Raw genomic sequence first — 13,066 nt, 5'->3', positions numbered from 1 at the left:
TTTTAGTCAGCTGTATTTTTAAATAAAATTTCCCACAAGGCCCTGCTAATTATGATTTTGGAATGAAAATTACTAAATTTGACTTTGGGAAGGTTTTAAATGGTTTGTGGAGATTCTGTGACCATGTATTATATGGGATAAAGTACCCACAGGCATACGTGATAAGGATATTGCAAGTCACCTTGGAGTTCCATAACCTTATAAAGGAACTCAGCCTTGGGCTTTGTTCTTCTATATGGTCATGGAATTCCTCTGTGACTTGCAATATCCTTATAATACACGACAAGGGGTACTTTATCCTATATAATACATGGTCACAGCATTACCTTATTCCTTATATATTGTTTTGCCAACTGTAAATTTTGGACGTATATGTAATTTTATGATTGCATATCAAGACATACCTTGTGGGAAAACATATGTGGTTCATGAAAAAAGTTGTGTAAGAGGCCACATGACTAATTTTTGTATTGTAACCATTTACGACAAATGCGTGAGCCTGTCCAATTTATTATGATACAAAATGACTTTAAAGGTGGATTGTCATTACTCTGTGTTAAAGGCTGTGGGCAAATATTCTGACACAGGGAATCCCACAGATTACTGTAATATGCAAAGTTATTGGTGTACTGTATTATGCAAAGTGATTGGTGTAAATGTGTCGGAAATGTATGACAAATGGAGTAGACCTGACTTATTATGTGTGAAAAACATGCGTTGAAGCCAATAGGCCGTTAAAAGTGGATTGTTACCACACCATTCCTGTAGACAGGATTTGCATTAGATGGATTCTCACAGGTTACCGCAGAAGGCAACATTTTGCTGTTGGTTTGCCCCTTTGGTTCCCTCCTCTGACATACCACTTGGGAAAAACATCAGAACTTTGATAATCTATATTGTTACAAGGAATCTCACCCATTTCTGTAACAGACAAATGCTTACCGTTGAAGATCTGCAGTGTGATGATCCTTGTTAGACCTTCTTAAGAAGGATTGTATATTGTTTTGCCAATTGTGTAATTGTATGCGTATTTGCTAATTTGCTAACTGCGTGACGGCTACTGTGAGAGAAAGCGTTTGGTCAAAATAGGCAGCCCAAGTTCATGATGGCGACAAGCGAACGATAAAGGTTATAGGCCTGGTGGTTCATTTGGAAAGGTATGCCAGATGCCATTGGACTGATCTGTTTATTAAAAAAGTGTGCCTGACTTAATTATTTTGAAAAACAGCATAGGATAAAGCCAATAGTCTATAAGGTGAATTTCAAATTGCCATTAGACTGAGATGAAGACTGTAGCCTGGTATTTTGTTACAGGGAATGTCAGTGATTACTATAATATACCAGGTGTAGGTTAGCCCCATGACAAACTCTGCATGTAGATTAGAGCTTCAAGAATCCTTGGTATGCCGTTTCGGAGGGGTTTGATTTTGGTTTGACAGTTGTAAATTGCGATTCTCCTATTAACATGACCAGAGAATCTGGATTTCATTAAAGACACGGAGCCTAACATTATGCATTAATCCTTTAATGCAACTCACAACAGCCCCTTACATCATAAAGGAACAATAAGAAGAATCAGATGACATCACAGCATCAATATAAGTCATGAGCAGGAGTAGAGCTGCCTCTTTTAAATGCGAACGAAAGATGAGAAGTCTGATCAAGCTGCAAAATGGAAGAACGATACTGAACAGGTTGAAATCCAAGAAAGGGAGCGAAGATAAAACCATGGAAATCCATTAGTTCGAATTATCTGAAATAAAATGAAGAACATCAAATATTTAAACAGAGTTGTCAATGGAGGAAATACAGAAAGTAGTAATAACATTCAAAGTAAACAATCAATAAAAGTTGATAATCGAATGCTTAACAAAAACATTGAATGTAAATAATGTCTATTTGGGTCATAATCACGAATAGATACTCCATCCAAGGGAAGGGACGGGAGGGATAATGTTAGCCTCTGTGTCTTTAATGAAATCCAGATTCTCTGTTCATGTTAATAGGAGAATCACAATTTCATTACAAGACAAGGAGGCTACATTATGCATGTTGGTAGCCTTGAATAACAGCATCAGAAACATGTTCAATAGGTTTGCAGTAATGATGTGCAAAGGTAGAAGCGTTAGACCAATCTGCACACTTAAGGATAACATCCAACTTACCATCAGACCAGAATGATTTGCTGGCCGTAGCACTTCAGAGGGAGGGAGCTTGAAATTTAGAAAGGTCAATACCAGCAAAGTTCATAGCCAATTTAACCCACCTAGCGATAGAGCAGGATGAGATGGGTTTAAAGGGTTTGACATAAGAAACAAGAAGCTGATTGGCATCAGAGGAACAGAGGTCTTTCATTCTTGAATCATATTCCTTCATGCAGTCAACTACAAAAAGTTTTTTGCAGAGATCAAAACGAGGATAAAAAATGAAATCAGACATGGTTTTAATTCTTCTAAAGATTCCAAATTTAACACCAAACATGTCATAACATCTATTAGAGATATCTAGAGCTTTGACTTCGGAAACTCTGCGACAAGAAACCAGACATAAGAGAGAGGCAAGTTTAATGGAAAGACATTTTCTGTTAAGAAGGGAGTTGTCAGGCCAGGAGGAGAAAAGGTCAAGCAAAAGTTTACCATCCCAAACAGAATGGTATTTAGGCCTAGGGGGTCTTTTAAGCCTAATACTTTTAAGAACTCTACAAATGATAACGTTCTTACCTACCGTCTTACCGTTAACAAGAGAATGTCCTGCAGGGATGGCGGATCTAAAACAGTTAATTGATCTATAGGAAAGACCAGTGTCGAAAAGTTCCACCAAAAAATTGACTATATTAACGATAGGAGCCTCCACGGGATCCAAGTCCCTTTCCAAGCACCAACTAGTCCATTTTTTCCAGATGTTATTATATCTGTAGTATGCTCCAGGTACCCAAGATTCTCCAAGGAGAGTGAGAGCAGATGACGAAAGTCCAGACAATTGGTTAGATTGCCTGACACTTTCTAGGCAAGAAGGTTCAAACTCCCTGAGAGAACCAGGTGGTGATCTTCTCTGTTTGCGTTTGGAAGGAGCCCTTGAGTTGCCGGAATCAGGAAGGGAACGTTGCAAGAAAGTTCCAGATCTGTGGGGAACCATGCTTGAGACGGCCAGAAAGGGGTTATCAGGAATAGAAAGCACTGTTCTTGTCTCACTTTCTGCAGAACCCTTTGGATCATCGCGAATGGTGGAAAGGCGTAGGGGCGGAGAGGAGCCCAAGATTGGAGGAAAACGTTCACAGCTAGAGCGCCCGGGTCTGGCATCCAACTGAAATACTGAGGGTGTTGGAAGGTCAAACGGCTTACGAAAAGGTCCACATTGAAAGGACCCCAGAAGTGAACCAGGGAATTGAAAACGGTCGTATCGAGTTTCTAGTCGCTGAAATCTAGAAGGAATCTCGAGTTCCAATTCACTGAGAGATTGGATTTCTCTGGAAGGTATTTTGCTTCAGTGAAATCCTGTGTTCCAAACAGAACATCCAGAGTTTCCTTGCCAGGTCTGATAGGTCGGCAGACTTCCTACCACCGAGATGTTGATATAGGAGACTGCGGATACGTTGTCCATCTTCAGGAAAACGGATCTGCCCTGAAGAGAGTGTCTGAAACTCATCAAAGCATAGAGACCGTCTGTCATTTCTAGGAAATGTATATGGTGTGATGACTCTGAAGGGGTCCAGACACCACCAGTGTCCTGGTCGAGGAGACGTGCTCCCCAACCGTGAAGGCTGGCGTCCGACTCCGAATTCATCGTCGGGGTCATTGAAGAGCTCGTCTTCATCAGAGCTAGGAACAACACGTGCACTGTCGATACATGTGCCGCTGAGGGCACCCGCCAAATTTGTGCCACTAGGGACACCCAATCTGAATATGTGCGCGAGGGGCATCCTTACCTTTTGAGGCGCTACGGCCTCCCATACCTTGTGAGGTGCTTGGACCTCCCATGTCATGTGAGGTATCGCGACCTCCATCGGTGCTTAGGCAGTGTTTACTTTTTTTCTGGGGCTTAGAGTATTCGGGATCACAAGGAGTGTCATCGAGTAAAAGGGATCTTTTATTGGACATGACCTCTCTCAAGGTAACTAACATACAAGTCCTCATTTACCTTTGTAGGAAGGATTTAAACGCATTGCTATTATGGTTAGGCGAGCTAGCCACTGCGTCGTCTGATTCCATGTCAGACATAGCAGGTAAGTAGGCGAATTAAACTAAGGTGTTTAGATATAGAGAGGTTTAATTTTTCTAATATTAATTATAATATTTAGAGGAAAGGTTAATAAGTATGTGTTTCTATTATTTGTTTTAATAATTAATCTATGTCCCTTATATTAATGTTATAATAAACAGAGCCCCCTTTTTTTGTATTTATTTTTTTAGGAAACTAGAGAGTATTAAGTTAAAGTAAGAAGTAAATATCTCTTTCCGGCTTTTGTTTTACAAATTAGTGGATTTGTAGGTAAAAGGGGGGCCTTTTAAAGCTAAAAAGTGCACAGGAACAGCTGATCGACGAAGGAAATTACTCGGTAAAAGCCTCAGAAGACAACCGATGCGCTCGAGCCAGCGGATGCATCAGCGGGGAGGAATGAACCTTAGGAGGCATGGCGCGTAGCGTCGCCGTTGCCAAGGTCCATTCCTCACCCCAAGACAACGAGCCGGCTTTGAGGAGATTCACTGAGCCGTGTCAGTTTGCAACGGGGAACTAATGAAATGAGGTTTTCGAGGAAAGGGGGTAATTTAAACGCGAGCGGAACTCGAGGGGTAAGGCGGAAACAGCGTTAATTAATAAAAGAGAGTCGGGAAGGCACCGTCTTCTTAGAACTCCTAATGGTAAGGAGGAGAGGGGGGGTCGGAAGGTGGGGCAAATGCGACGACCATAGATTGGAAGTCGTTAGGGTGATTGAGGGTAGAGGAATGGGAGCATTTCACATAAACAGTTTATAGACATTGTAGAAATGCAAAACCAATACATAAAAGGCATTCAAAGGTACGCATTTAAGAGCATATAAGTAATACAGATAAAGGAATATAAAAAAAGTCCTCATATTAAGAACAATATTGACATATCTTGATATCATCAACAAAGTAAGAGAGAGACAACTTATCTGTTGTGAGCCGCATTTAAAAGAGGCAGCTCTACTCCTGCTCATGACTTATATTGATGCTGTGATGTCATCTGATTCTTCTTATTGTTCCTTTATGATGTAAGCGGCTGTTGTGAGTTGCATTCAAGGATTAATGCATAATGTAGCCTCCTTGTCTTGTAATGAAATCTAATTTTATGAATGTGTGCTGATGGTTTCTTTGTGGCAAAGCTTGGACTTAATAAAGTAGACCTGAGCTTATTATGATGACAAGTCAATGATACATAATATGGGCTTAATATATTAATTGGGAAAGGTTATGTCAGACGCCATAGGTCTGATCTGTTTATTATAAAACAAATTATGACAAAAAGCAGTAGACCTAGTTTATGCATGTGAAAAAACTATGTTAAATCCAAAAACCTTTGGATTGTTATCACACTGAACTAAAGTCACGAGGTCTTGTGTGACATTAATTCTCATAATTTACTATATTAGGCAAGGGGTCTTGTGCTGGTGTTTCTCTGACAAAACCATGAGGGGTGAAGATTTGCTCTGTGAGAATCATTGTTGGCGAGAGGGGATAGAAATAGTTTTGCCAATTGTAAAAGATTATGTGCATATTTCAAATTGTATGACTGTACACTTGATGATTATCTTGTTGGAAAGCTTATGCTCAATATAGTAGGTCTGAGTTAGTTCTGATGAAGAGGCCAATGGTAAAGAGTGTAAACCTTATAAATCATTAGGAAAGGTCATAGCAGATGCCATAGGTCTGATCTGTTTATTATGAAAATTTACAAAAAAGGCTGTAAGCCTGACATATTTATTGTGGAAATCTTAGGAAGGCATGTCTGGTGTAGTTTTCTGCTAGGCTATTGCAATAAAAAAACATAAACGAGCTCTACATACATATATACAAATAGAGTCTTTGGGTCAGCCCCTCCTACATGTTCGAGTGTCATTCACATTCTCCTTCTCCCTATCGCAGTACACTGCATAAAGCAATGGGTTAGTCCATTTATGCCAGTGGTTGTATTTTCCTATTAGTTAACAGCACTTTGCTGGATCACATGCAGTGAGATTCAATGGCTGGTTTAGTGAGAAGTCCTTTAGTTTTCCATGGTTTTTCTTTTATATTCCCCCTTTTGTTGCTTTCCCTGGTCTCCTATTTTTTAATGAGAGCATCCTGAAGCTTCCCAGACAGACCTTACGGACTACTCCCTTCCCTGTGCACTGGGAGGCCATTTTGGAATGGTGTAGCCCACAGAGTATCATTGCTGTAAAGTTTGAAGATGCTAACCATTGTTAGAAGCGTTATTTTGGCCACCTTGGATCAGGATAACAACAAAACTAATATACACTTTAATACTCAAAGATGACAGCTAAGAACAAACATTAGGATGTCATTCTTTTACTGTTCCAAGATGGGGCAACACATTGCTCCTAATTGTGCAGCTATGCTGGAACTTTAAAATCCTGATACACTAAGTACAGTACACCTGCTAGATGGTTGCTTGGTGATATGTTTAATTTTATTATTTCAAGCATACTTCTGCCGTTTAGGTGACAAAATGCCTTCTTTTTACAACTGCTATTATTTTAATGTATCTTCCATATTTGTTGAGAACGTGTATCTGTTTATTGCTGATGGGTAAGTGGGTGAATGCAAGTATGTGGGTGGAAAATGGATGTATGAATGCAAGGATGGCTGACACAGTGCATTTATGGAGTTAATAAGTAGCTAAATTCATTAGTAACTGAAGAGGTTCTTCCAGCTATAAGCCAGATCTATTGGCATTGCTAAATTCTTGCATATATTGAAAGCTGTATGCTTCTGTTTGTAGCAAGTGCATACCCACCTGAGCTATCTTAACAAAATTAAATATCTGATTTTCATTGTACACAGAGATCTGTGCAACAAATACATTAATCAATTGAACTACTTGACCAGAGGATAGACCTGTAACAGACAATGTTCTACAGCAACCACGGTCATCCACCAATCTGTTCTATTATGAATCAAGCTTGCGACCAAAACTAGCACACCAATCTATGCAGAGAGTGCATTAATCACCTGAGCTATTTTACTAGCATTACACCCTAAAACCTGCTGGAGACACATAAATGTTTACACCTGATCCCTTAACCCTAAAGTAAGCCAAAGACGCTTAAACATTTTTTCCGTGCTTTCAGCTTATTTATTTTTTCCTGTGTCTTTTTTTTTGATCAAATCAGTCTTTTTAAATTTTTTTACTTGCCATTACATATCCATAGAAGGCAACACGTGCTCTCAGTTTCTTTAGGGAAAGTATATGCCACAATAATGTATATATACATGTGATTTACTGGCGACCAATAAGCTGAAAGTGATTTACTATGCTCCTCATAATGCCATCCCTCAAGATTTCATCTTTCTTAGCTCCATCCATTACTCCCCACTCTTCATCAAATATGTAGCTTCTCTAAGTACCTAATTTCCATTTCTACCACTGATCTGGGCAATTGTTGCAGACCTAATGCAAGTTGATAAGTTTTAGTGATTCATCTAAACATCATTGTCAAACAACAAATGGCTCATCAATTTCAATGCACATTTAAACCAATAGTAAATCATTGCTGCAAATATCACTGATGTTCAAGAGTCCATCAGTGTAAGTGTATTATAATGCCAGTGAATCTATAATAACAGTACTTGCCACTGGTAAGAGTGACACTAAATAACCATCATTGATTGCACCCTCTCTTGTCTAGCAGATCGACATGCGAGCGATTGGTAAAGACGGTGTCTTTGGAGGTAATCCAGATGAAGGATAAAGTCGCCAGGTTGTCTTCTTCTTGCCCATTCCAGAATCTGGAAATTATCGCAACACTTGGAGTTGGAGGTTTCGGAAGAGTGGAGCTTGTAAGGATTCTCAGAGCATTTTATTCAAGTTCAAAAAGACTTTATTTCGGAAATTGCTGCCATAAAAGCACAATAATGTAACATTGTAGATACAACATAATGAAACAACATGTATTACTCTCTGCAGTCCCATGAAATATAATAAGATACTGCCAGTGATATATTACATCTTTGGGTGCTTTTATTGCATTATAGCCAGAGGATTCAAAACCTATATTTCACAAAGATACAATGGTATTTTACAAATATTACCTCATTCCTGTGAAATACAGATTTAACCTAAGGGAGGCCTAGTCTTAGTCTCATTTACTTCCCTCCAGCTAACTAGTCTCTCAGCATTACACCACATGTAGATAATGACAATCTTATACCATTTTATAGAACTTCACCATGGTCATTTGTTTAATCGGTACCCCCATCATGAAAGTTAAACAAAACCTGCTCACTCTAATTGTAATTGTGCAGTCAGCAGCTTCAAACATTTATCATGTTTAATTCTAGAATGGGTTTTTAACAAAGCAAAGTGTGTTTTTCTAAAATTTTACATTCTTATCTACAAATGATTCTCTCATTGTTTGAAGGACAAGCAACATTTTCCAGTATTCTCTTAGTGCTTTTGATAAAAACTTCCCTGCTTAACATTAACATTACATAAACATATTTTTATACTAAAAGCGGCAGCATTAAAATGTTCAGTGTATATATATATATATATATATATATATATATATATATATATATATACATATATATATATATATATATATATATATATATATATATATATATATATATATATATATATATATATATAGTTCAAAATTACGGAAGAATGCGCACTCAGAGTAGGGTTCGGAAAGGACCCACCCTGTTACAAATGTATATATATATATATATATATATACATATATATATATATATATATATATATATATATATATATATATATATATATATATATACATATACATATATATACATTACCTACTGGTGGTCGCCAGTATGTAGGTATAGTTAGGATCTCGTGTCTATTCAAATAGCGATCTTTATTTTCCCAATGTATTTGGCGCCGGTTGACGAATTAACACAAACTTTTCAGAACTAAAGGCCCGCTCTGGTCAGCTCCTATCTTGGAAGTTTTAGGGTGATTCCTCATGCGGGGGCCGAGAAAAAAGGGGGGTCCCAAAATGCATTTTCCTCATGTTAATTTCCAGAGGAAAAATTGGAACACAATACATCCCGAACTGCTGAACGGAATTACACCAAATTTGGTAAAAATGTAGCCCTTGGTTCAGAAAGACCTCCTTTTTTTAAATAGTGTAAATCTGTTTAGTAGTTCCTGAGAAATTTAAAAATAAAAAAATATTGATATCTGAGCACCAAGAAGGAGTTGCGACTCCTCCCGAGCATGAGCTGACTTCTGATTGGCTGCCAACACTCCAAACCAGGAAGTGTTGGCAGCCATCTTGTGACCTGAGTCAAAAGAAAACTGAAAAAAGAGGTTATAAAACAATAAAAGGGGGCAGAATAGAAACACCCTGACCCCCTAAGCCTGCTCAAGGGTCCCACAAGGACCCCAGGGCAAAAAAAGCATTATTTTTTAGAATTTTGGCCGAAATCACAATGGGGTCGCAAATCCCACCACAATTATTTAAAAAAAAGTAGCGCAGGCTCCCGCGCTTCATTTTCAAAAAGGCCCCAGGTGGGCCAGGTCCCGGGGCACTACCACTTGGGGCCCCCCACAGCCCCAGGAACCGCCACCTCCCCAGGGCTATGTAAATTATGTGCTGGAGGGCACGCAGCCCTCCCGCAGCCTCGAGGACCTCCACCTCTCGGGGGCTTGTTTTTAAATCTGCCCCCCCCCAACCGCCGAGAACTGCAACCCTGGAGCTTTTTTAAAAAATATGCATGGGGGCACAAGCCCCCCCCCTGCCCCAGGGTCCACCACTTCCTGGGGCTCTTTTTAAAAATATTTTAGAACCTGTCTCGGGGGGGCATGCCCTGGGGGGCCAGTGGTGCGTTTCAAGTTGGGGGATTAATTCCCCTTCAATCCTGAGGGTCCCTGGGGGCAAACTAGCCCACCAGGTACCTCCAGTAAGCGCCACAGGGCTGTGTTGCAGAGAGGCGGTCCGAGGCCACGCCCATTTTTACACCTTTCTGCAATACAGCTCTGTGGCGCTTTTTGGAGATGCCTGGTGAGCTAGTTGTACCCCAGGGACCCCCAGGATTCAAGGGGACTTAATCCTCCAACTTAAAACGCGCCATGGGGCGTGTTTGCACAGTGGTCAAGTCAGGGGGTGGGGCTTGATGCAACAAGTGTGCAAATACACTCTGTGGCATGTTTTAAGTTGGGGGAGTAAGTCCCCTTGATTCCTGAGGGTCCCTGGGGGCCAACTAGCCCACCAGGTACCTCCAGTAAGTGCAACAGAGTTGCATTGAAGAGAGGTGTAAAAAGGGGCGTGGCCTCGGACCACTTCTCTGCAATACAGCTGTGTGGCGCTTACTGGAGGTACCTGGTGGGCTTATTGGCCCCCAGGGACCCTCAGGATTTAAGGATACTTAATCCCCCAATTTAAAACGCGCCACTGGGCGCATTTACAAAGTGGCGCAGGGAGGGGGCAGTGCCTGAAATAAGAAGTTAGCAATCCTGCTGTGTGGGACTTACTAATGGTAATAAAAGGGGTAGTTGGCCCCCAAGGTTGACGTTGGGGGCTAACTACTCCTCCTATTACCTCTAATAAATCCCACACAGTGGGATTTCTAAGAGGTGTTTGAAGACCACTCTCACCTTTCTTCACCACTCTGCAAACGCGACTGCTATGTTATAGTTAGAAAATCTATTGAACTGATTTGCAGCAAACAAAAACAAGTATACTTTCTGTGTAAATTTCTATATTCATTGCAAGTGTGGTGTAAATTTGTTCTGTGGTTTTCTCTCACCCTTTTAGCAAAATTTCCTGTGGGAGTTAAAGTTGGAAATGAATTATACTCTTTTTCACCCTCCTGAACATTTTTTCCCATTGATAGATGTCTTTTATGAAACGTGGCATGCCGAAACTTAGCTGACTGAGTTACTGGATTTTCAGGTTTGCCAAATCCATCCTTAGAGTCAAATGTTACAGGCAAATGAAACTCAGGACATTATTTAAAGCTAGGCAGGCTTGATAATCCATCAAACAGTAGAGGATATACTGTCCGCCGTACTATAAGTGCCATAAGCTGTAATATTTATCAGTGGTTTCAAAGCTTGTATTTCACAGAAAGGAGGTTTTACCGTTGAATTATTATTTCCAGTAATTCACAGTGTTACGTTCATTTGCAGTATATTTTGTCTCCAAAAGCAAATAAATAAGATAAATGGATGGTTATCAAAACATTTCTTCTTCTTTTTAGCTCTGTTAAAAGAGACGCCATCCTTCCAATTTTAGATCACTGATAGCAAAAATGACACTGTTCCATATTGCACTTTATTTTCTTTCATCATGTATGTCTTGTTAAATTTACTCTATAATGCCAATTTACTGCTAAAGAAAAACACATTTTAGAAGCCGTTTTTAATTTCCTTACAATGCATTTTGTATTTCAAACATGACATATACTATTAAACATTGTTGCGTAAAAGGCATTTTAAATACCAGTATGTTATTCCCAACAAAAACACACATTTCTTAGAACATTGACACACATATCTGCTGTTTCGGACAAAAATGCATATTAAACAGATGACAGTCCAAATCGTTCTAAAGCATATGAAAATCAATTAAGAAATAATTTAATAGATTCTGATTTAAAAGCTTTAGTCAGTGTAATTGAAAAAGACCATAAAAGTACAATAAAATACATTACAATACACTACTATAATATCGCGCAAGGTTAAAACAATATCCATAAATGAAAATATGGAGTGAGCTATTGAATGAGGACCATGTAATGCTTAGCATCACCAAATTCCCAAACACTTAAAAATGTGGGAATATTTCCCCCTCCTTGACATTCCTGCCGCTCCCTCCCACATCTCCCCCACCGGTCCTATTCCCCTCCTACCTTCCCCCTCCCATTTATTACTGTGCCCCCCTTGACATCCCCACTGCTCCCTCCTCCCACTCCCCCGCCTTTCCCTTTTCCCCTCACACTTTCCGCCTCCCATTTATTACTGTGCCAATCAATGTTGCTCAGTACTGCCTTTATTACATTGCAACCTTGTTGTAAATTTTTACTTCAATAAAAAATTAGTATTGAAAAGCAGTCAGTTCATTAAACACTGAACTGAAGAAGCCTGTGTGCAAAGTTCCGTGGAATGTTAAATCAAGCAAGCAATATATATGCAACATTTCAGAGTGAAAACAGCTAAAAAACAACATACATAAAACACCTTAAAGAAAAACCCAGTCATCCAGGGGATACTCTGGATACATTTTTAAGTGCCTCAATGGAGAGGGACTGGTGTCCTGCAAGATGGATTAAGTTCACAATCGAAGGAGGCATCGAGGGTCTTCTGAGATCAAGCTAGTAATTCTTCCTAATTTTCATTACGTGTCTCATATAGGTATGGACAGTAACTGTTATCTCTTCTGTAGCCAGACTTTGGAGAAAGTGAAGTGACTGTGTGTAATGTCTTAAAGAAAATCTGTTCAGAAGGGCTTTGTTAGTGCACGACCTAGGTTTCGAATAAAACTACAAAAAAAATTACGTGTAAGTGCTTTGAGTAGAAACCTTGTCACAAGGACATGGGTCGAGCTTACCTTCCCAGTTACTGATGTAGTGGAAGGCTACTAACTTATGAAAAATGTTCAATAATGTGATATAAAAATATGTAACATGTAATATGTTCCAATATTGCCATCTCGGAGTTCAGGTGACATTTATGTTACACAATTACCTGTTACATATTCTCTTTACATAAAAAACACACACATCTTAACTGACACTGTGCTTCTAAATTATCATTTCAGTCCTGTAAAATTTGACTAGGGCCACTAGGGGAGAGGAGTTGGCCTAACGGCTAGTGCGGTCGACCTCGAATCTGGGGAACTGGATTCAAGTCTCTG

At 39.6% G+C, this 13,066-nt stretch overlaps 1 protein-coding gene across 2 annotated transcripts in view; it reads left to right on the top strand.

Moving 5' to 3' along the window:
• Nucleotides 1–13,066, top strand: part of PRKG2 (protein kinase cGMP-dependent 2) — an 898,053-nt gene that overhangs the window by 649,557 nt on the left and 235,430 nt on the right. The window contains exon 11 of one of the 2 annotated variants that reach the window (XM_086963161.1): nt 7,884–7,931. In XM_086963161.1, coding sequence (XP_086819287.1) covers nt 7,884–7,931 — 48 coding nt within the window. Of the gene's footprint in view, nt 1–7,883; nt 8,019–13,066 lie in introns of both variants that reach the window. The other variant, XM_086963160.1, reaches the window with a different exon arrangement.

The sequence above is a fragment of the Lissotriton vulgaris genome, chromosome 3_1 (genome assembly GCF_964263255.1).
Source record: "Lissotriton vulgaris chromosome 3_1, aLisVul1.2, whole genome shotgun sequence".
In the NCBI taxonomy this organism is placed as follows: domain Eukaryota; kingdom Metazoa; phylum Chordata; class Amphibia; order Caudata; family Salamandridae; genus Lissotriton; species Lissotriton vulgaris.
Note: the sequence above shows the minus strand (reverse complement) of the source record. Positions and strands in the feature narration are given on the sequence as shown.